At 37.4% G+C, this 20,748-nt stretch overlaps 1 protein-coding gene across 4 annotated transcripts in view; it reads left to right on the forward strand.

Moving 5' to 3' along the window:
* znf385a (zinc finger protein 385A) overlaps positions 1-20,748 on the forward strand; it is an 88,498-nt gene that overhangs the window by 58,759 nt on the left and 8,991 nt on the right. For all 4 annotated transcript variants that reach the window (XM_058762820.1, XM_058762822.1, XM_058762821.1 and 1 more), the window contains 3 exons: positions 16-126; positions 8,850-9,021; positions 19,685-20,014. In XM_058762820.1, coding sequence (XP_058618803.1) covers positions 16-126; positions 8,850-9,021; positions 19,685-20,014 — 613 coding nt within the window. The remainder of the gene's footprint in view (positions 1-15; positions 127-8,849; positions 9,022-19,684; positions 20,015-20,748) is intronic.

Below are 20,748 nucleotides of genomic sequence, written 5' to 3' on the forward strand. Positions count from 1 at the left end.
CTGTTCTGTATTCAGATGGATCCTGTTCAGAAGGCAGTGATCAACCACACCTTTGGAGTCCCACTGGTGAAGACCAAACGGCCAATCATTTCCTGTAATGTCTGCCAGATCCGTTTCAACTCGGAGGTAAGGTATCTTCATATTGGACCATTTGACTTCATGCATGTTTGGTGTCTTACTCAAATGGCTTGTTTTATTGAAGACATGAAATGGTATATAGCGTTCTTCGTGTGAGTTTTCTATGTAATATGAGTTATGTTTATATTGCTGAGATATTTTGCACACTCTGCTTTCTAGTCCGGAAATAGCCAACGGCAAATCCTCTTTGAAGTACTGTATCTGCAAAGCACGTCAGAGTGGAAGCTTACAGCATGAAGTGGGTTTTTTTATTTCTTTCGACGATTAACACGAGTTAAGAAAATCTCTCTCAACATAAAGTCTTAATTAAGATATTATTTCCACAAGTAAGAACTTGCTACGAAAACATCTTCCAACTTTTCCATTTAAGACTTGCCACAGCGATAAGATCCGTATCGCACATTTTGACGTTCCAGTATTCCTCATGCATCAATGAAAGCAATTATGTTAGTTGTTTATGCATCAAATTGCTGCTACGCTTGTTGGGGAGAAACTTTAGCCTGAAATATTCTGGGCTGAATTCGGTTGCAGCTGTGGCAGACATTGTGACGTGTGAGATTAGTAACGGAGCAGGACCTGGGAGTGCCCCACTAGCCTGCGCTATTTTTACGGACAAGAACTGTAATCATAGGCAGAAAGTGGCTTTCTTGGTGTGAGCCTGTAATCTCGGCCCTCCAGTCGAGCAGATGTATGGCCTTCTTTAAACCACAGCCACAGACAATGAAAGACAGGGAGAAGATGGAGAGGCCAAGCCTGCTTGTGGCGACCTGCGAAATTAGCTGTTAGCCCAGCTTGCTTTTAATGATTTACGGGGACAGAATTTGAGACAACTCAGCAATTCTGTGAAACAACTGGATTTAAGAGTTGTAGTTAGTTCAAGGGAGGTGAAGATTAGATTGAAGTTTTGGTTCACAGTAAATATCCTAGACGGTTGTTAGTTCAACTATAAATTCCACATCCCAAAGTGCCATCCAAAGATGCCTTTAGTTTACAACCCAGTTCATGACCCTTAAGTCAAACGGGGTTGACACATATACAAGCGTGCTTGTAAATAATAATGCATGTAGTTCAATAAACCTTAAGTGCTTGACTGATGATTAGACATCTCGGACACCTGCAGCTGTCCTGGTTTGTAAAAGACATTCATATTCTTTCAACACCCGTTTTTACAATGTCTCCCTGCTTGCCATCATTGCATTTAACGATACACAAATTTAAGCATGTAGCACTTTCCATGAAAGGGGTAGAATATGGGGGCTGCTTTTTCTTTCTCTTTATTCACTTGTTTGTTTAGTTGAAAATGTTGTCATCATTTACTCATTAGAATCTCATGTCGCTTCAAATATGTAAGATGTACTTTCTTTTGCGGAAAATACAAGAAGATATTTTGAAGAATATTGATTACCAATCTGTTTTGGTTACCATCGACTTCCATTGAAACCAACAAAAACAAAACACAAAGACATTTCTCAAATTATTTTCTGTTTTGTTCGACAGAAGAAAGAAAGTCATGCAGGTTTGAAACAACTTGTGAGTGGGTAAATGATGACAGAATTGACATGTTTTGGGTGAACTATTCCTTAAATGCCCATTTAAAAACCATTAATCTATGGCGTTATTTATGCAATTGTAACTGACCCTTCGCAAAGACCCACCCCCTTTCGTTAATGTTGCTATGTCCGACAAGCCATGCCATTCTTAAGCCACACATCATGTTCTCACGCAGTAAAAAATACATCAAAGAGCAAAAAGGACACTGACAACAAGCCGACAAACAAGACAGAGCAGGTTACTTTAGGTATGAAACAAAGTCTCAGCTTTACAATTTTGTCATTTTTTAGGAAATTGTAACAATAAATACTGTTTTGCGGCTCTTTGTGTTGTGACAGATCACTGTAGCGCCTCAGTTCAAGCAGCATGTGAACCAATCATCTCTTCCTCTTTATCAATCATAGCATGAAATAAACATGAATGAACATGAGAAGGAATCTCGTTTCAACTGCAGAAAGACATCAGTACACACCTTTTTTATGTTAAAGTCCAATGTTAATCTACTCTCCTGTCTGGTTTGTTTGTCGGACAAAAATGGCAGATTCGGCGTAGTCAGGTCAAGTCACCATTATTTATACAGCACTTTTTACAATAAAGACTGTGTCAAAGCAGCTTTACAGTATTAAACTGGGAAATAGTGTGTCGAAATAGTGTTCCATTGTCCTCCGGCCAGACGAAACCAGCAGTTTAATTCTAGGCTGCAACAAAGTCAGATTGTGCAGAGGACTCATCTGGTTCCTATGGTCTTGTCCCGATGGTCGCCTGTCAATAAAACTCCCTTGGTCATTTGCAGTGTAAATCCATTCATGCCACTTCTGAGCTGCAATAAATATATCTAAATATATCTATCTAAATACTATTTTTGTAATGTATGTGTATTTATTACAATGTTTTTAAATTATCTTTTGGGGGTAATTCTGGGGGAACGATTTGATGTGAAATTTGATTCATTTGCATTTAATTAGATTAATCACCACATTGTGTATTAGAATAAAAAATTGTATCGCTTGGCAGCTCTCTCTCTCTCTCTATAGTTCTCACAACATTGAAAAATGTATTTTTTTGATTGTTTTTTTTATGTACTGTATCTGTGGACGGTGCCACATACACATACTCGTTATCCCACACACAAACTCACACATTCTTTTATCATTGTCCTAAGAATTTTAACTCTTGTTTATTTTTAAAGTTGTCAGGCATCAAATGTTCACATCGCCCAATCAGCAGTGAGCAAAAGACAGAGAGATCAAAAGAAAAGACATCAAAGAATTGTGAGTTCTGATGTTGTATTGGACATCTTTCATGCATTGTTGCTCTGGAAACGATTCAACTACATTAAGAGATTAAATCATACAATGCCATCTTTCATTAAATGGTTACACAGAGCAATGAGCCTACATTTTGTTCCCCTACTATATGCTGAATAAAGCAATGCTTTTGTTCCTTGAAAATATCTATTCTATTCGCCTCCTTCCCATCATCATTTCACGCTCCATTATGGATTCATAGATTCCTAACCCCCAGTGCCGATAACTGAGGACATTTGTAGTGGAAAAAGCAGACTATTGGCTGCCAGCGTGTGTTATCTGATACATTCATCAAACTAGGGTCTCAGAGTTATGTTATGCTGTGCTGCCAGTGTCCCTCTGTCCCTTTCACTCTAGCGCAAGATGGAGGCATAACCTTGCCGCGCTGCAGAAGTGATGTCACCATATTGTGTCACTGTTGCTGCAGGACAGGGTTGACTGCGCGTCCCTCCCCCTGCCAGAGTTGCAGAGGCCCACCGCTGTCGCACAATTTCCGTCATTCGCTGACTGGTTTTCCATCACTAGGGCAAATTAACCTTCCATGTGTGTTTTGAGCTTCAGGAATAGCCACAGCTGTCAATCCTCCTTTTGCAGCCCTTTCCCATTTTGTTGTTGCAATTGTATTTTTGTTGGCGTATGTTGCGTTACATACTGTTCACATGTGGTTCGATGAGGCAGAGAAAATCTGTCTCCTAATTTGTCCTTGGAAAAGTTCTTTGTGCTCTCTGTTTTTTTTTCCCTCATTGTGTTTAAAGTTAAAATTGTGCTTTTTTTTTGTGCTCTCAAAACCAACTCATCTGTCAACCCTGTGCCATCTGGAAGAGAACTTTCCTCATTTCCTTATTCTATAGATAGCGCTGCATTCATATGAGCACTTCATTCTCATTGGCACATCATGGATTTGGCTTGGTACTTGATTTGCATTCATATCTAATGGCTTCACTCATAATGTATGCCCTCTCTTGTAAGTCGATTCATTAAGAAAGCATTCACTGAGAATTTCAATGAACGGATTCTGTTTGTGGGTTCAAAGAGTTCAAACGTGAAAGGTTTGTGTTGCTAAAACTGGTCTGCTTATCTTATTGAATTAGAGTTAAGAACTGGCCAAAAGATAGTGTCATTTTATCAGACAGGCTGTCACAAACCTTTTTACTGGAAACAAACGACACTCAATTCCATGAACGCTTCTCAACCTTGAATTCTTCCACCAGTGTTGAAGCACCACTGTACTAAAGAACTGTACTGCTATTCAGTGGTGACACAACAGCATTACTGAATTTACAGCATGAAATAGACTGCATGAACAGTGTAATCCAGTGGTCTCAAACTCGATTCCTGGAGGGCCACAGCTCTGCATAGTTTAGCTCCAACCAGCTCCAAATCACACCTGCTCAGAAGTTAGCTGGATCAGGTGTGTTTGATTAGGGTTGGAGCTAAACTGTGCAGAGCTGTGGCCCTGCAGGAATTGAGTTTGAGACCATTGGTGTGATCTGATTGCTCAATAAACAACTCCTACTTTATGAACCTTTTCTTTGTAGTGAATCAAAAAATATGCTGTGCAACCAGTGAGACTCCTTACAGGTGCAGTAGGAGTAGGACGCATCCTGTCTGCGCGAACCGAGTGCGCAGAGGTATGCAAATACAAATGTTGACAGGCAGGTAGGAAAGTCAATAAAAACGCTCAGAAAGAAAGTTTTGATTGGACGAACATTTCTTGGTCCTACGCCTTCCAAAGAATATAAATACTAGTGCTGTCAATCGATTAAAAATTTAATCGTGTTAATCACAGTTGTGGACTGTGATTAATCATGATTAATCACAAATTTAAAATACTAGGATTTACCTGTAAATGTTTTGAAATAAAGAAATGCATGAAACTAGTTTAAGAAAACAGAACCTTTCAAACTTCCGCCAGGTATGAGACATAATCCTTATTATTCTTTTATCATTATTCTTTTGTTTTTATTCAGCCATTATCAGCCTTTAAACTGGCGATAAAACGTTTACCAAACCACATCGCTTCAATCCCAGTATACATTTACCCAACTATTACCAAAAGTATTTCTAAATAAATACAACAAAACATTTCTTGCGACCTTACGTGAAGTATTATGACAAAATGCATTATGAAGAAGAATTGGACCTGTTCTGCAGGTGCATTAGAGCTAACATTAGCATCATGCTACATAAGACAATTTATGAGATTAATAGTACACTTTTCCTCAGAACTCACTTCAAACCACCATCGAGTGTTTGTAATAACTTCCTTTTGCGATCACATGTGGAATTTGGTCGTTTACTGTTGTTAAAATATGCTATTTATAGCCTTTTATATCACTGCACAAATTAGCATTTCAGATGTACACTTTCATCTCAAGAAGATCACATACAGACCATATCTATCGTAATCGTGTGTTTATTATCTTAGATAATCTATAGTGGCTGTTGTCATGTTTATTTCTGCTGTGTAAAAGCCTTAACATATATGCTCTGCTGAAACTCACGTTGTTTGATGTTACAACCGCCTCTCCGTTCTTAAGTTGTCAGGTATACATTTCAAGTATAATACACATTACACATTAATGCACTTTGGGCAGTCGCCGTACATTATAAAAGTAGCCCAAAAAACCGTAAACCACGGCTCTGTAATTTTCAAAATAGCCCACTTGTGCCGTTGCCCTTTCACGCTGCGATGACGGCAAGTTGGGGTCAAACCTTATCAAACGATTAATCTGCGGTAAAAAAATATTAACGCGTTAAATTTTTTTGATTAATCGCATGCGTTAACGTTGACACCCCTAATAAATACATATAAATACATTTAGACCACTTAACTTAATGATTGCTATCAGGATGTGAAGAGACTTTCAACCAGCATAACAAAAATGTTTCTGAAGACAATCATCTATTGCACCTTTAAACAATGACTATTATGAGCCCATTGTTTTTAGGGAATCAAAAATAGTCAGTGCAACCAATATAGTCTGATTCCAAACAAAACACTAGTATGAGCCGGTACTTCAAAGCAAATCAAAAACCTGCAGTGCAACCACTGTATCTGACTCATGAACAAAGGGTTTGTATTTTTGTATCCTGATTTGTATTTTTTTTTCAATGAATTAAAAAACATACAGCGTATACAGTGTAGACTGATTCCCGGACAAATGATTTTAATGAGAAGTTTCTTTTTTGTCAGTCAAACAAATACAGCTTGTAACTAACTGCAAGACATTTTTCTAAAGATGCACAAGATGAGTTTTGTTAGTAGTGGTTTTAAAAAAAAGTATTTATCAGTGTTTTTTTTTTTATGTTACCACATGTATTGTTTGTTTAGTATTTTTGTGTAATATACAGTACAGGTAAAGTTAATTATTTGATTGCATTTATAACACCTGAGTAAATGCATTTTTCAAGAATTAAAAAAAGAATTGATCTATGCAATGATTTTTTTTTTTTAAAACATATATTTAGCTCTTATAATTACAGTACTGAATCATTAGTGGAACTGGAATCGTTAAGAAGAATTGGAACCAGAACCGAAAGAGTTAAATTCTTTACAATTCTCATTCCTAGTCACAGACCGTTTAAAAAAAATATTTGGAATCTCCAGTATTGACATCTCTGTAACTCATGGTTGTGATTACCGCCCTAGACTGAGTCTGTTCCTTGCACAAGGCAATGGCATGAACTGTGTTTCTCATTTGTTCTTGGATGCGGAAGTGGATTTTTTCTGCATTTTTTTTCTTCACTCTATTTCAAGTCTGATCAGTTTTACATTCCTAAACTCGTATAGGTTGTTTTACATTCATTTTTGTCTGTGTGATCTCTGTCTGCACCTGTGCTTTAGCCCCATATCCACTGAGCTTTCTGCTGGTTTCTGCCAGAGCCACATGGCTATCTTCTCCTCTTTCCTCCTTAATCCTAGAGATCTGTGCTCTTTTAGTGCCTCTTTCCCACATCCTCCTCAGTTTCCTGTGTGCTTTAGACAGGCAGCTCCTTCAAACCCCTGAAGGCTTCGATTACAGACCACCAGCTATATAAGGCTCTGTCATCACCAATTACAGCCCACAACCTGCCACAACAGACAGGAAGGGCCAACCTAATGCCATTCCCTCACTGCAAGTGTACCCTAACTATCTCTGAGGGCCTATCCTAGCTGTCTTAATCTCTTCTGTTCCCATGAGTCTCTGCGGGGGTTCCACGCCTCTTCTAATGTTGTGAGCGTCTGAGCCCTGGATGACACTCTGGTATGAGTCTCTTGGTTCTGCTCCCAGTGTCTGCAGCAACTGTTGTCAACTCATTCTTGATTTCACACAACAGATAATCCTGCCACTTAATAATCATCATGCTTGACTTGATGGGATGCATTCTGAAGCCATCGCTGTTTTGGGAGGCCGCTGCTAGGTGATCTGTTTGAAGCGTGCTGCTGGGAGGCACGTCAGATACGCGTTGTGCTGCGTGGCGGCTCCGCTCCCCTGTAACGAGGATGCAGACTACAGGCGACAGCTCCTGTGTCAACGTTTCTGGAAATATCTCTTAATGTGTTCCTGCTAGAGGTCAAGTCTGCGTGATCGATGAGTGGACAGATTGTGCCACATAAGAGATGTGGAATTGTTTATGGAGATTAGAGCTTTCACAATAGTCAAGTGTTTTGTGTTTCCTTTGGTTTTGTGCTGTTTATGCACTGACCACTAAGACGGCTAAATATATCCTTTCGCTTAACAGTGGTTGCATTTTCAGTTGCGTCTCTTCATCTTGACTCATTCAAACACAATGCTAATAGTAAAATCATAGAAGCAGACTACATGTTTATTGTCATATCTAATGATATAACTGATTTTGCCATTTTAAATATACATTATTATTATTAGCATTATTGTTATATATAAAATATAATAATAATAGTAATGAGTATTAAAATAACTTAGTAATGTAAAATTATAACTCAACTTAAAGTTATGATATAATTGATGTAAATTGATATAAATGATTATTAATATTTTATATTCTTCTTAGTATTATCTTTATTAAATTAAATCAGAATACATATTACTTGTCATGGGTAACGGTATAAATGCTTATATAAATACTAATTATTTGTTTGCTTTTGAAACACCTGTGTAAGTGCATTTTCAAGAATTTTTTACTTTAACATTTTAAATTACTTTTTATTTAAATAAATATTTAAATAAAACATTTCAAAATGAAATCAATTTTTAAAAATATATATATTAAAATAACTTAAAATTATAAATAAAAGTTAAGTTTTATTATCTTTTAAAATGATGTTTGTCATGAATAATGGTTATATGTTATATGTAATCTTTTGAATAATAACAAAATTATACATTATTATTATTATTATTATTATGTATAATGACAATAAATTTGTATTCAAATATAAAAATATTGTAAATAATTATTGTTGATTTTATTATTTAATTATTGTTATAATATATTATATAGAATGGTTTCATGATCAATTTGAACTGCAGTGCTGAAATGACCTCATCTATATTATCTCAACTATTTTATATACAAATTAAATAATACTTATTTGAAGTTTATTTGTTTGTTGTTTTGGAGGCTTTACTTTATTAGACACATCTAAAAACAGACACATAAACAGTGTCAGTCACAGGAAATGGATTCCATGTGGCATCAGTATCCAGGGACAAGCATGTAGGTTATGCCTCCTGGACAGGACATCAAGTACCAGATGTCAAATATGGCCTGTGTCCTGAGCTTTAAAAACTTTGTAACTCTATCTGTTTTGTTTGAGTGCAGCCTCTTGTGGATTTTGAAAGTTGCGTTTATAGAATGTTTAAGCATCACTGTCTGTGTTTGTTTCAGAGTCAGGCAGAAGCCCACTACAAGGGGAACCGTCATGCTAGGAGAGTCAAAGGCATTGAAACCTCCAAGAGCCGCCCACAAGAGAGTGACAAACCTCCTCCTGGGCCCGTCTCATCCCCCTCACCAACGGGACCCTTACCGGCCATCTCAGATACTGACCCCAGCAAAACAGGTAAGAGCTTGAGAATAATGTTATTGTAAAATATGCACATCCGGTCGTCTCTGCTCACTCACACAGAACACTTGGGAAGAAAATGTGTTTCCACAGAAAAGACATTAAGCTGAAGAATATGAAGCTTTCAATCATAATACAAGGGGGTCTCTTCTGCTTCAAAACTCTCAAAAGATATGACTGGAAAGCTAGGACACTTAACTCACCCTATGAGACAAAGACGCCACAAATATTTAATCTTCTCCAAGTGTGTGGTCCGACCTCACTCTTTAAGAAGCAGCCAACTGAACATTCCCAACACTGAAGATCTGGGGTCTGTCACAGGGCAATTACAGCCCCAACTGTACAATAACAGAAAGAGACAAAAACAACATCCCTCCGTCCCAGGCCAAGATTTAAAATAGCCAATCTATGGTGCATTCCTTGTTTGTCTTCTTGAAACATCTTGAAGAAATCTGGATGAAGGTCTCAAACATGGACCACCTCATTTAGAGGCTAATTTTACTAGAGTTGCATGACTTTGACCGTCACCGCTTTATTAGGAAGGCCTAGCTGATTTGTTTATGAAGCTGTGTGCAGGACTATTAGGTATTAGAAGCCCATTTGTCACTGTATCAGAATAAACTTTGGGATTAGGAGGGCTGAGCTGGAGCAGAGGATGAGCAGTGAGTGAGAGTTGATGAGACAAAGAACGTGGATATAAAAAAGTTCAGAGGTCTGAGGATTAGCTAAGAGGGCAGAGGAGAAACATCACAGTTGATCTTGCTTTAATGAGAAGTGATTAAACATTGGCAGATCATAATGATGGTGAGATGAAATGGGGGCACAGAGTTTATAAACTGCCAGAGGGTGGGTGACTCCCTCTTGTGCCTGTTATTTGCCGGTCTTCTTTTCCCGTTCTCTTTATGTCTGTGCTCCCTGCTCTTTTCATGCACCAGTTATTGCCAACCTCAATCTGGATCAAGCTGTCAGAAATGAGGTAAAAAAAATAATACACAACTGGTAGATGTTTTATGAGAAGCTTTAAAACAAGTGTTTGAATTTCAGTTTTTAAACATTCATGAATGCCAAAAGAAATCCATATAAAAGTCATCAGAAGGACCATGGATTCAATGCCTCTTGCAAGTTTTTAACTCTTATTTAAAGTTCTCTGTAAGTCAGCACCTTTAAAATGCTATCATGTTCATATGTGTGTGTGTGTGTATGTGTATATACATATATACACACACACACACACACACACACAGGTGCATCTCAAAAAATTAGAATATTGTGAAAAAGTTAATTTTTTGTAATTTATTTTAAAAAGTGAAACTTTCATATATTGTAGCTTCATTACATGTAAAGTAAAACATTTCAAAAGTTGTTTTTTTATTTTTTTTTATTTTGATGATTAGAGCTTACAGCTCATGAAAGTCAAAACTACAGTATCTCAAAATATTAGAATATTTCCTAAGGATTTGCAAAGCAGAAAAGTTCAAGTTCTTTAAAGTATGTTCATTTATTCACTCAATACTTGGTCAGGGCGATCAGCCTGTGGCACTGCTGAGGCACTATTGAGCCTTCAGCTCGTCTGTATTGTTGGATCAACTGTTTCTCATCTTTCTCTTGAAAATATCCCATAGATTCTCTATGGGGTTCAGGTCAGGCATGTTGGCTGGCCAATCAAGCACAGTAATATCATGGTCAGCAAATCACTTGGAAGTGGTTTTGGCAGTGTGGGCAGGTGCTAAAGTCCTGCTGGAAAAGGAAATCAGCATCTCCATAAAGCTTGTCAGCAGATGGAAGCATAAAGTGCTCCAAAATCTCCTGGTAGACGGCCGCATTGACTTTGGACTTGATAAAACACAATGGACGAACACCAGCAGACGTCACGGCACCCCAAATCATCACTGACTTTGGAAACTTCACACTGGACTTCAAGCAGCTTGGATTCTGTGCCTCTCCAGTCTTCCTCCAGACTCCAGACCTTGATTTCCAAATGAAATGCAAAATTTACTTTTAACTGAAAAGAGGACTTTGGACCACTGAGCAACAGTCCAGTTCTTTTTCTCTTTAGCCCAGGTAAGATGCTTCTGACATTGTTTCTGTTTCAGAAGTGGCTTGGTAGCACTTTTACTGAGGTTGTCCGAGCGTGGTGACTCTTGATGCACTGACTCCAGCTTCAGTCCACTCCTTGTGAAGCTCTCCCAAATGTTGGAATCTGCTTTGCTTGACAGTATTCTCAAGCTTGCAGTCATCCCTGTTGCTTGTGCACCTTTTCCTACTCAATTTCTTCCTTCCAGTCAACTTTGCATTTAATATGCTTTGATACAGCACTCTGTGAACAGCCACCCCTTTCAGTAATGACCTTCTGTGACTTTCCCTCTTTGTGGAGGGTGTCAATGATTGTCTTCAGGACCATTGCCAAGTCAGCAGTCTTCCCCATTATTGTGGTTTCAAAGAACAAGAGATACCCAGAATTTATACTGTAGGGATGGTCATTTAATGAAACTCAAATATAAATATTCTAATATTTTGAGATACTGGATTTTTGACTTTCATGAGCTGTAAACTCTAATCATCAAAATTAAAACATAACAAAAAAATTGTTGAAATGAAATGTTTTATATGTAAACCAATTAGAATTTATGAAAGTTTCACTTTTTGAAATCGTGAACTTTTTTTTTTTACACACATCTGGATATCTAGATGGATACCAGTATAATTTACACTGTTGTTGTAATGTTGACTAACTTATTGTCTTATTACATCAGGATATGTGTTTGTTCCTGTACTCAAAATGATCAATTAGTTGATTAGTGTGAGTGGCATTTTAAGATATTTTATGAGCCTTGTTTGTCTCATGAGTGCGTGATGAATATTCATGTGAGGCTGTCAGTACTTTGTTTTTCTCATTATACAATTCTCATTCTGAAAACACAAGATGAAGTGCATAATATTGAAACCATTTATATAGCTATTTAATCCAAAAACACTACTATTCAAAGGTTTGAGGTCAAAATGTTCTATTGTAATATACTGTAAAATGTCATTCTTTCCTGTGATGGCAAAGGTGTATTTTCAGTAGCCATTATTCCAGTCTTCAGTGTCACATCATCCTTCAGAAATCATTCTAATATGCTGAACATTTCTTATTATTATGAACTGTACTGCTTAATATTTTTGTTGAAACCATGATACATTTTCAGGATTCTGATAAATAGAAATAGAAATCTTTACCACATAGGTAATTGTTAAAATTGACATTTTAAGTTGAGTTCATTTAAATGAGACAATAAATTAGTTCAACTCCGCAACAGCCATGCAAACTTTTGTCTTCATTTTTTAAGTTTCATAAAAATAACATACAGTATCGCATACAGAATGTTTGCCTTATTTTCCACATCCTCTTGTCCTGCTTATCTCTTTCACTGAGGATGGAGGAGGACAGTACAGCCATGTCTCTCACTGAGGGATTTGCCTGTCCAGAGAAAACTGTCTATAGTCCTTAGGCCTAGAAAGAATTCCAGCGGGAGAGAGCCAAAACAAACCAGCCATGATCTAAATGTGAAACCAGATACATATGAAAGAATGCCGTTTTCCATCCAAAGCTCACTCCCGTGACCCCGACCCCTAGTGGGCCGGTGGCTCGCTTGTTTGTATATCCCGACAAATGCTTTGTTTTGATGCCTTCCCATAATACTAGTTTCACAACAGAGCCTTCATTGAGCTGCCAACCCCTAGAGTCCTGACAGCTGTAGTTCCATCTGGACATTGCAATCCCAGTGTGTGTAGAAGTATGTGTATGTGTGTGTGTGTGTGTATGTCTGGGTGAGATAGTACATTGTAAAGTCATTTTGTAATAGTTGAGAGCTCACTGGGTGTGTTTCTCCTTTTTTTTTTTACTCCCAGTGCAATCAGAGTGAGTTTAAAAGCACGCACCTAGATATTGGGGATGTATCAGGGCTCGGTGCTTGGGCCTAATCACTTTATCTCATTTGTCTACACATCTTGCTGGCTGCTCTGTGTGTGTGTATTTTTATGTGAAAGCTCAAGAGGAGAATTCCCACGCTTCATGAGAAACACTAGGCTGTGTTGGACCTCAGCTGCCGGAGATGTAATTTATTGATTATCTTGTTTCACGCATCACTAGAGCCAGCATCTTCTCAGAGGTAGAAAGACAATACTTGGGCCTGTGGAGTCACCTTTACAGTGGCTATAGAGTTTCAGTTGCTTACTGCATGTTTTCTTGACTATCTTCTGAACCAGTGATAATTTAAAGTGATAGTTCACCCCCAAAAATATATACTGTATGCACTGCTGTTCAAGTTGCATTTGTTACAGTTACAGAAAAGCCTTTATAATGTTACAAAATATTCTATTGAAATGTTTTTTTTTTTTTTTTTTTTTTTACTTTCTATACATTAAAGAATCCCGAAAAAAAAAAAAAAAAAAAAAACCTGACACGGACTTGAGTAATGGCTGCTGAAAATTAAGCTTTGCCATCACAGGAATAAATTAGATTTTAAAACATTAAAATAGAAAAACGTTCTTTTAAACTGCAATAATATTTCTGTATTTCTGATAAAATAAATACAGACTTGGTGTATTTTATGACAGAATTGTTTAGGTGAACTTCCCTTTAAGCTGAAATTCAAGCTAAAAAAAAATCAATACCCAACCAATATAGGTAGTTTATGCTTAGATACATTCTTAGCTCTTTTACAAAGAATTTAATTCGTGGTTCGTCTAATTATGATGTTTGCTTATTCTTTATATTTAACTTTATTTTACATTCCCTGTTGTAGGAACACTTTTATCCCAGTGAGGATTTGTTGTAAGGTTTGAACGTGGCTAACAGGGCCCATAATAACATGGAGACTTGGCAGGATGCGCGGGAGGTTTGGCATTGAACCGTTTTAGCACTCTGTTTGTCCCCAAGATCCACTTCTGCACAGTCACTCTGTTTAATGAAGCCATACATCTCCAGCAGTCTTCTACACATCTGGAGATTGTATAGAGACAGAAGGCTGCACGACACTCGTCTGGGCCTCCATATTTCATAGCATAAGCTTTAAGTGCCATTAAATTTCCAGCTAGATCTTTCTCCATCTCTGACAGCTCTGTTCTATTGAGCTACAGTGGCAGAATCACCACTCTAACATGCAGATTCTATAAAAGATGACGAGGATCGTTTGGTAAACAGGCCTGCTGTAATGGATGGAAGATGCATCTGGGAAACAGCGATCTGAGCGAGGCAAATGAATGCACCCGACTCCATAATTAATAAGTCCCAAAGCTCATTGGGGCGTCTTGTTTCAGGGCTCATTAATCATTGATGATGGGCAGGGTAGAAGTGGGGTAAAGGCCAGCCTTTCTTCTACCTGACCCCTAGAACATCTGATCCACCTGCATAGGTCACAACCAGACCCCTGCTTCACCACGTCACACACCGTCTTCTCCGCTACAGCTGTCAGCGGCTATGAAACCGGAGCAGCATTAATAGCAGGTTTAGTTTACTGTCTGGAAACGGAGAGATTGTTCTCGTGGGTTCAGGTTCTTTATGTGGAGTCTGTAACTAAGCTATAATAATTCTACCGAATGCAGAGGCATCATTTACGCTTTGTGTCATGGCCGATTTAGACCCAACCACTTGATGAAACTAATACAGACGAAGCATTTTCCAATTGTTCAGCATGAATATACATTCCTGTTGTGTGTTATAATTGACAGCCCACTAGAATTTGTAATAATGCGTTATATTTTGTATTTGCTGTTGTTACTCTGATATGCTCTTCACCTCCCATTTGTTTTGCACCCATTGTATCAGTTACAGTTACTGTATATCAGAAAAAAACCCTGTTTCTGCTGCTCATATATATTCATATTAATATTACAAATCTTATATTATGGTGGATTAAAAAACAGAAGATCACATATTTAAAGTTAAATCATTAAAACTAAAAAAGTATGATCTAATAGCAGATGGTTTAAAATATAATTTTATTAAATAAATTAAATGTTCAACTGTTCCCTAAATGAGTTTGTACAGATTTTAAAAAGTATATATTTTTTATTAGTGCTGTCAAAATTAGAGGGTTAAGGCAGGCTATTAATTTTTGAAGTTTAACAGCGTTAAAAATATTTGAAGGGTTACTCCACCCCAAAAATGAATATTTTGTCATTAATCACTTACCCCCATGTCGTTCCAAACCCGTAAAAGCTTCATTCATCTTCGGAACACAAATTAAGATATTTTAGATGAAAACCCGGGAGGCTTGTGACTGTCCCATTGACTGCCAAGTAATTAACACTGTCAAGGCCCAGGAAAGTATGAAAGACATCGTCAGAATAGTCCATCTTCCATCAGTGCTTCAATCTGAATGTTATGAAGCGACGAGAATACTTTTTGTATGCAAAGAAAATAATAATAACAACTTTATAAATATGCTGTTCTGTGTCAGCTGCGCCACACGGATACGTTTACTACATTTATTTATGCTTTGATTTGAACGAAAACAGCGTATCCGTGTGGCGCAGCTGACACAGAACAGCGTACGCAGTTTGCGTCCAGTGGATACTCTCCAAAATGGTGCTATGGTGACTCGGAGGAGACGAAATGTTGAGTTATTTTTATTTTCTTTCGTTTATTTTATTTTCATAACATTCAGATTGAACCACTGATGGCAGATAGACTATTTTGACGATGTCATTCATACTTTTCTGGGCCTTGACAGCGTAATTTACTTGGCAGTCAATGGGACAGTCACAATCCAAAATATCTTAAATTGTGTTATAAGACGCGCACTCCACTTCGCCTCAGCACCAGGCGCTAGTCAAACGAGCACGGCAACTGTACAAGTAACAAGGTAACTGTACAAGTAACAAGGCAGCTTCAGCAGAACAATAGCGAACTGTGGTCAGATGAGATGTTGTCAGGCCATATGTCAGTAAAAATTAATTTTCCTGTCCTGTCAGCCGCTATACTGTGCTCGTAGTGCATGCTCTTCAATTGCACAAATACGATGGCGCACACTGTAGCCTGTATCATTTCATATTAAAGTGTGAATGAAACTACGATTGCATCACGTTCAGCAGCGCCAGCTCTTAAAGTAATAGCAGCCAAATAACCTAATTACCCAGCTGCTGTGATGTCCGTTCATCAAAGAGCAAAAGAAAAAAAGAGGAAATCAATAACTTTTGTAGCTTTAAGGATTCATCTATATTAAATTTAGAGTTTAGTGTTTGATAACTTTATTCAATTTCTGTATATTTCCAACTTGCTGAAGGGAACAGGTAAATTTACAGAAGACATTTATTCTAATGGGCTTATGTGAAGATTACTTTACTTAAATTAGAAGTTCTTGTTTTTTTTAAAGTCTAATAAATGTTAAAATTGATAGCTCTCAATTATACTGTAATGTTGAATGGCTATAGTCACTGACTAAATAAGCTATTAGGAAAATTTTAAAAATATTAAAAATATACTGTGTGTTGTTTCTACATTAATTAAATTAAATCGCAATCAATTTCAGAAAATAATGTGCGATTTAGTTACTTTACACACACACATACACACACACACACAAACCATGTACGAGTTCTTAAGTTATTTAGCATGAATGCATTCAATTTATAAAAATATTTATAATGCTACAAAATTTTTCTATTTCAAATAAATGCTGTTTTAATCAACAAAGAAAAAAAGGATTGAGATTTCCACAGAAATATTAAGCAGCACAACTGTCTTCAACATTGATAATAATAAGAAATGTTTCCTGAGCAGCAGATCAGCATATTAGAAAGATACCAAGTGATGTCCATAAATCCATGCCCACTGTTGGTTTGCAAAAGTTGCACTTTTAAAGCAATATTAGAGTCATAATATTTGGGGGTTCTTTTGGACCTCTGAACCTTCTTGAAAATATTTACATCATTACTAGCTAGTGTTTACAGCAGCTGACTCCTTCAGCAGTTGAAGGAAGGCGTGTGTTAATTTAAGCATTAAATATGAGTTCTCTGAGAGTGCATGTTGTGTAACCGCACTTTCAAATATGCAGAGCAAGAATAAATGGAGGGCAGACGGGCACACTTTGCAGCGAACATGGAGGGCATGTCAATGATGGTGGTGGATGGCAACCATCCAGAGGATGGAGGATTTTGAAATCCCCCATTACACACTCTCCTCCACCCCCGAACCGCGATCTGCTAACACAAACCACATGCACATGGCCAAACCCACATTTTTTTCACTACACATGCATAGTGTGTGAGTGAGTGTGTGTGTTTGTTGGAGGGTGGGGGCCTGAAAGGGAATGGGGTGTGTTGTGGAAAAGAGCCCTGGGAATATTAGCTCAGAGTTAAAAGTTCAGGCTATTCAAAACCAAACCTGCACCAAGTACAAGCCACATAGTTTGGTCCGTCCATTCTGATGCTATAATATCTATTGGATGAAGCGTTGGTCTATATTTGGTGTGTTTTTTGAAGGGTCATGGGGTTTTCTGTAACATCCCGTATCTTCCAAAAGAGCAGTATGTCATCGCCCCGTGCTTTGATCCAGATGATCTTTACGAGGCTCTGACAGGAGCTCAAGCCCAAAAGAAATATAGAGCACACTCATCTGCTCCACAAACAGAGAGAGACACTGAGAATGTAGAGACAGAAGACTGTTTCCTGTCAAACGAGGGATCTGGTTGCTTTGTAGCAAATTAGCTCAAAAGGGAAATGTACATAAATAATTACAATTAATTATGATTAATTACAATTATTTATATCAGCCGCCAGTAGTAACTGTAGTAGAATTAAATTGCCATCATCTAATCTGTTCGTCCAGCGAACATTCAGTGTAAGTTCATATCAACTCTAAGAAAGGATATTTTCGTGGCCACAGAAAATACTTTCCTAAGTATTAATGCATTAGACTTAGAGCATGTAGTAAGGATCAAAAATCGTAAAGGGACATTCATTTGCAAGGCAGAATCAGAAACTCATGGTATAACCAAACATAAGTGAGGTGATATTAACTAGTGATCTATCATAAGCATGCATAAAACAGTATACAATACACAAGAACATATACAAGAACAGTAATAATATACACAATGACCCGAAGGATGTGTGTGTTCATTCAAAGAAAGGTTTTTCTATGAATTAATTAGAGAAGAGTCCATTTTATGGGCATTATGTGTCTTTCCTAAGGGGAAATGAAGTGAGTGTTGCTCTGCCCGCATTCCTTTGAGCAACAAAACTAGTGTCATCAGATTGGTTGCCATGGAACCGGGGCCTGGAGTCATTCACAGACATACTGGCACCCAGTATGTGTATTGGGTGAGGGGTCTGTGATTATTTGTTAATCTAATAACTAATTGATTTGCTAAATCTAATGAAAAATTGTGTGTCTGATTGGTCCAAATGCTACAGCTTCTAACCAGCTCTTATCCACCTGCCATTCAGGATTTGCCACCACAGCAGAGGCTGTTGAACTTTCAATGCCATGGTGAATAAAATCTGAACACTGTGTTTCTTCAGGGGAGGGACATTGAATTGGAATGACTAAGAGTTTATGTAAGACGTTGCGGTTAAATGTTTGTAAAATGACAAAAACACACATCATCTTTGTAAGGAAATTGAGCGGTGAAGTCACTGTTTACTTTTCCCCCCCAAGAGATACTTTTTCCTAGTCTTTCTAAAGCCATAATCTGTAGGCTGGATGTTTGTTTTTTAGTTGATAACCCATTTTTTAAACTGAAGGTGACAGCCGGAACTGTGTAGCACCCCGCTCCAATTTGAGTTTTTTTTTAGTATGAAGTCAAAGTAGGGTGAATGACAAAACACGTTTTTCTCTGTAAAGTAATTGGTTCTAGCAATGCCCGGGCCATGGGTTCGATTTTCAGTCGACACATGGACAGATTTTTGTTTTTATTTAATACTTTTATTCAGCAAGGCTTCATTAAATTGATTGAAAGCGACAGTTAAGATGTTTTATAATGTTACAAAAGATTTCTATTTTAAATAAATGCTGTTGAACTTTCTATTCTTCAAAGAATCCTAAAAAACAGTTAAGCAGCCTGACTGCTTTCAACATTGATAATATTGAGAAATGTTTCTTGTAGTAATGGCTGCTGAAAATATTTAAAATTGTATTACCGATTTTACTGTATTTTGATCAAATAAATGCAGCCTTGGCGAGACTTCTTTCAAAAACTGTCCTTTGTTTTCCTTTTTTTTGTACATAAAACAGCCTTTTCTGAGGCAGTTATCACAGGTTTTGTTTAGTAGCTATGTCAACAGAGGTTATTAGCAAAGACTGCTATTTTGAGTCCTGAATGTTCTGAAATGTATGGTTATATATTGCTAAGCATCTCCCATTTTACTTGACATATTAAACTAAACAATATGTGAAGGCTCATAAAAATACAAACATATGTATATAATTAAATTTTACGAAGTTAGTTTTTTGCAAACTTGTTTTTATGTGGTCTATAAAAGCTGGGGTTGCTCACTTTAAGACGAGGTATTTGAGGTACGCCTGGTTTGAGGTTTACAGGAAAACACATTTCTGTGGCATGAAAGCTCTTGAATTCCTGCATAGCAGCTTTGCTATTTTCAAAAATGAAACAGCAGAAGCCATTAACTTCCATAAATACTCCATTTAAATGTCATTTTGTTGTTTGCTTTGCAGATGAGACGCGGCCAGCGCCACAGTCAAATGGACCCGCGGTGGCCCCAGGGCTCGCGGCCATTTCTGCTCCCCCTACCCCAGAATCCCCCGGTCCTTCCGCCTGTCCTCTTCTGCCCACCCCCACTACCCCTCAACCACCTCCAGCCACCTCCTCATCTCCCGGCTGTGGCTCTTCTAACCCAGAGCAGGCTGGCACCGGGGCCCCTGGGGCGCCATCAGTCACTCCCAGCAACCCTGAGACCGAAGAGGACAAAGCCAAGAAGCTGCTTTACTGCTCACTGTGCAAAGTGGCCGTCAATTCGCTCTCCCAGTTGGAGGCCCACAATAAAGGTGAACATTCATTTAACGACAGCTCATCTGAACTCCATAACTTACTATGCTGACTGATTACACAAAACATCCGTCATTTGGAATAAACAGTCTCCAATGAGCTTAGAGGTGGATAGATTATACATAATAACAAATGCTCCCTGTGTATTTTCTTGTTTGAGGGACTCACTAGTCTGTACATGCGACTTTGTACTGCTATGATTTTAAAACGCTCAGTGTTGTTGTAGACATTTTGCCAGTGGCAAGGAAATTAACCAGCCAAATTAACCATAAGTAAAAAAAAAAAAAGGAAGTTTTATGGAGAATAAGTATTATGAAAAAAAATAAACAATTTTATATATACACACACACACACACACACACACACAAACAAATTAACCAGCCAACCAACCATAAGTAAAAAAAAAGAAAAAAGGAAGTTTTATGGAGAATAAATATTATGAAAAAAATAAAAATTATGTATATATATACAATATATATATATATATACACACACACACACACACACACACATACACACACACATATATATATATATATATATATATATATATATATATACATACACATACATACACACACACACACACACACATACATATATATAATTTTTCTTTTTTTTTCCATAATACTTATTCTCCATAAAACTTACTATCAAAAAATGTGAAAACATATTATTGTTTGCCATGTTTTGGTTGCTTAATGGAAGAAATGTTCCATGTAGAATATTACAT

This window comes from Onychostoma macrolepis, chromosome 23 (assembly GCF_012432095.1).
Source record: "Onychostoma macrolepis isolate SWU-2019 chromosome 23, ASM1243209v1, whole genome shotgun sequence".
Classification (NCBI taxonomy): Eukaryota; Metazoa; Chordata; class Actinopteri; order Cypriniformes; family Cyprinidae; genus Onychostoma; species Onychostoma macrolepis.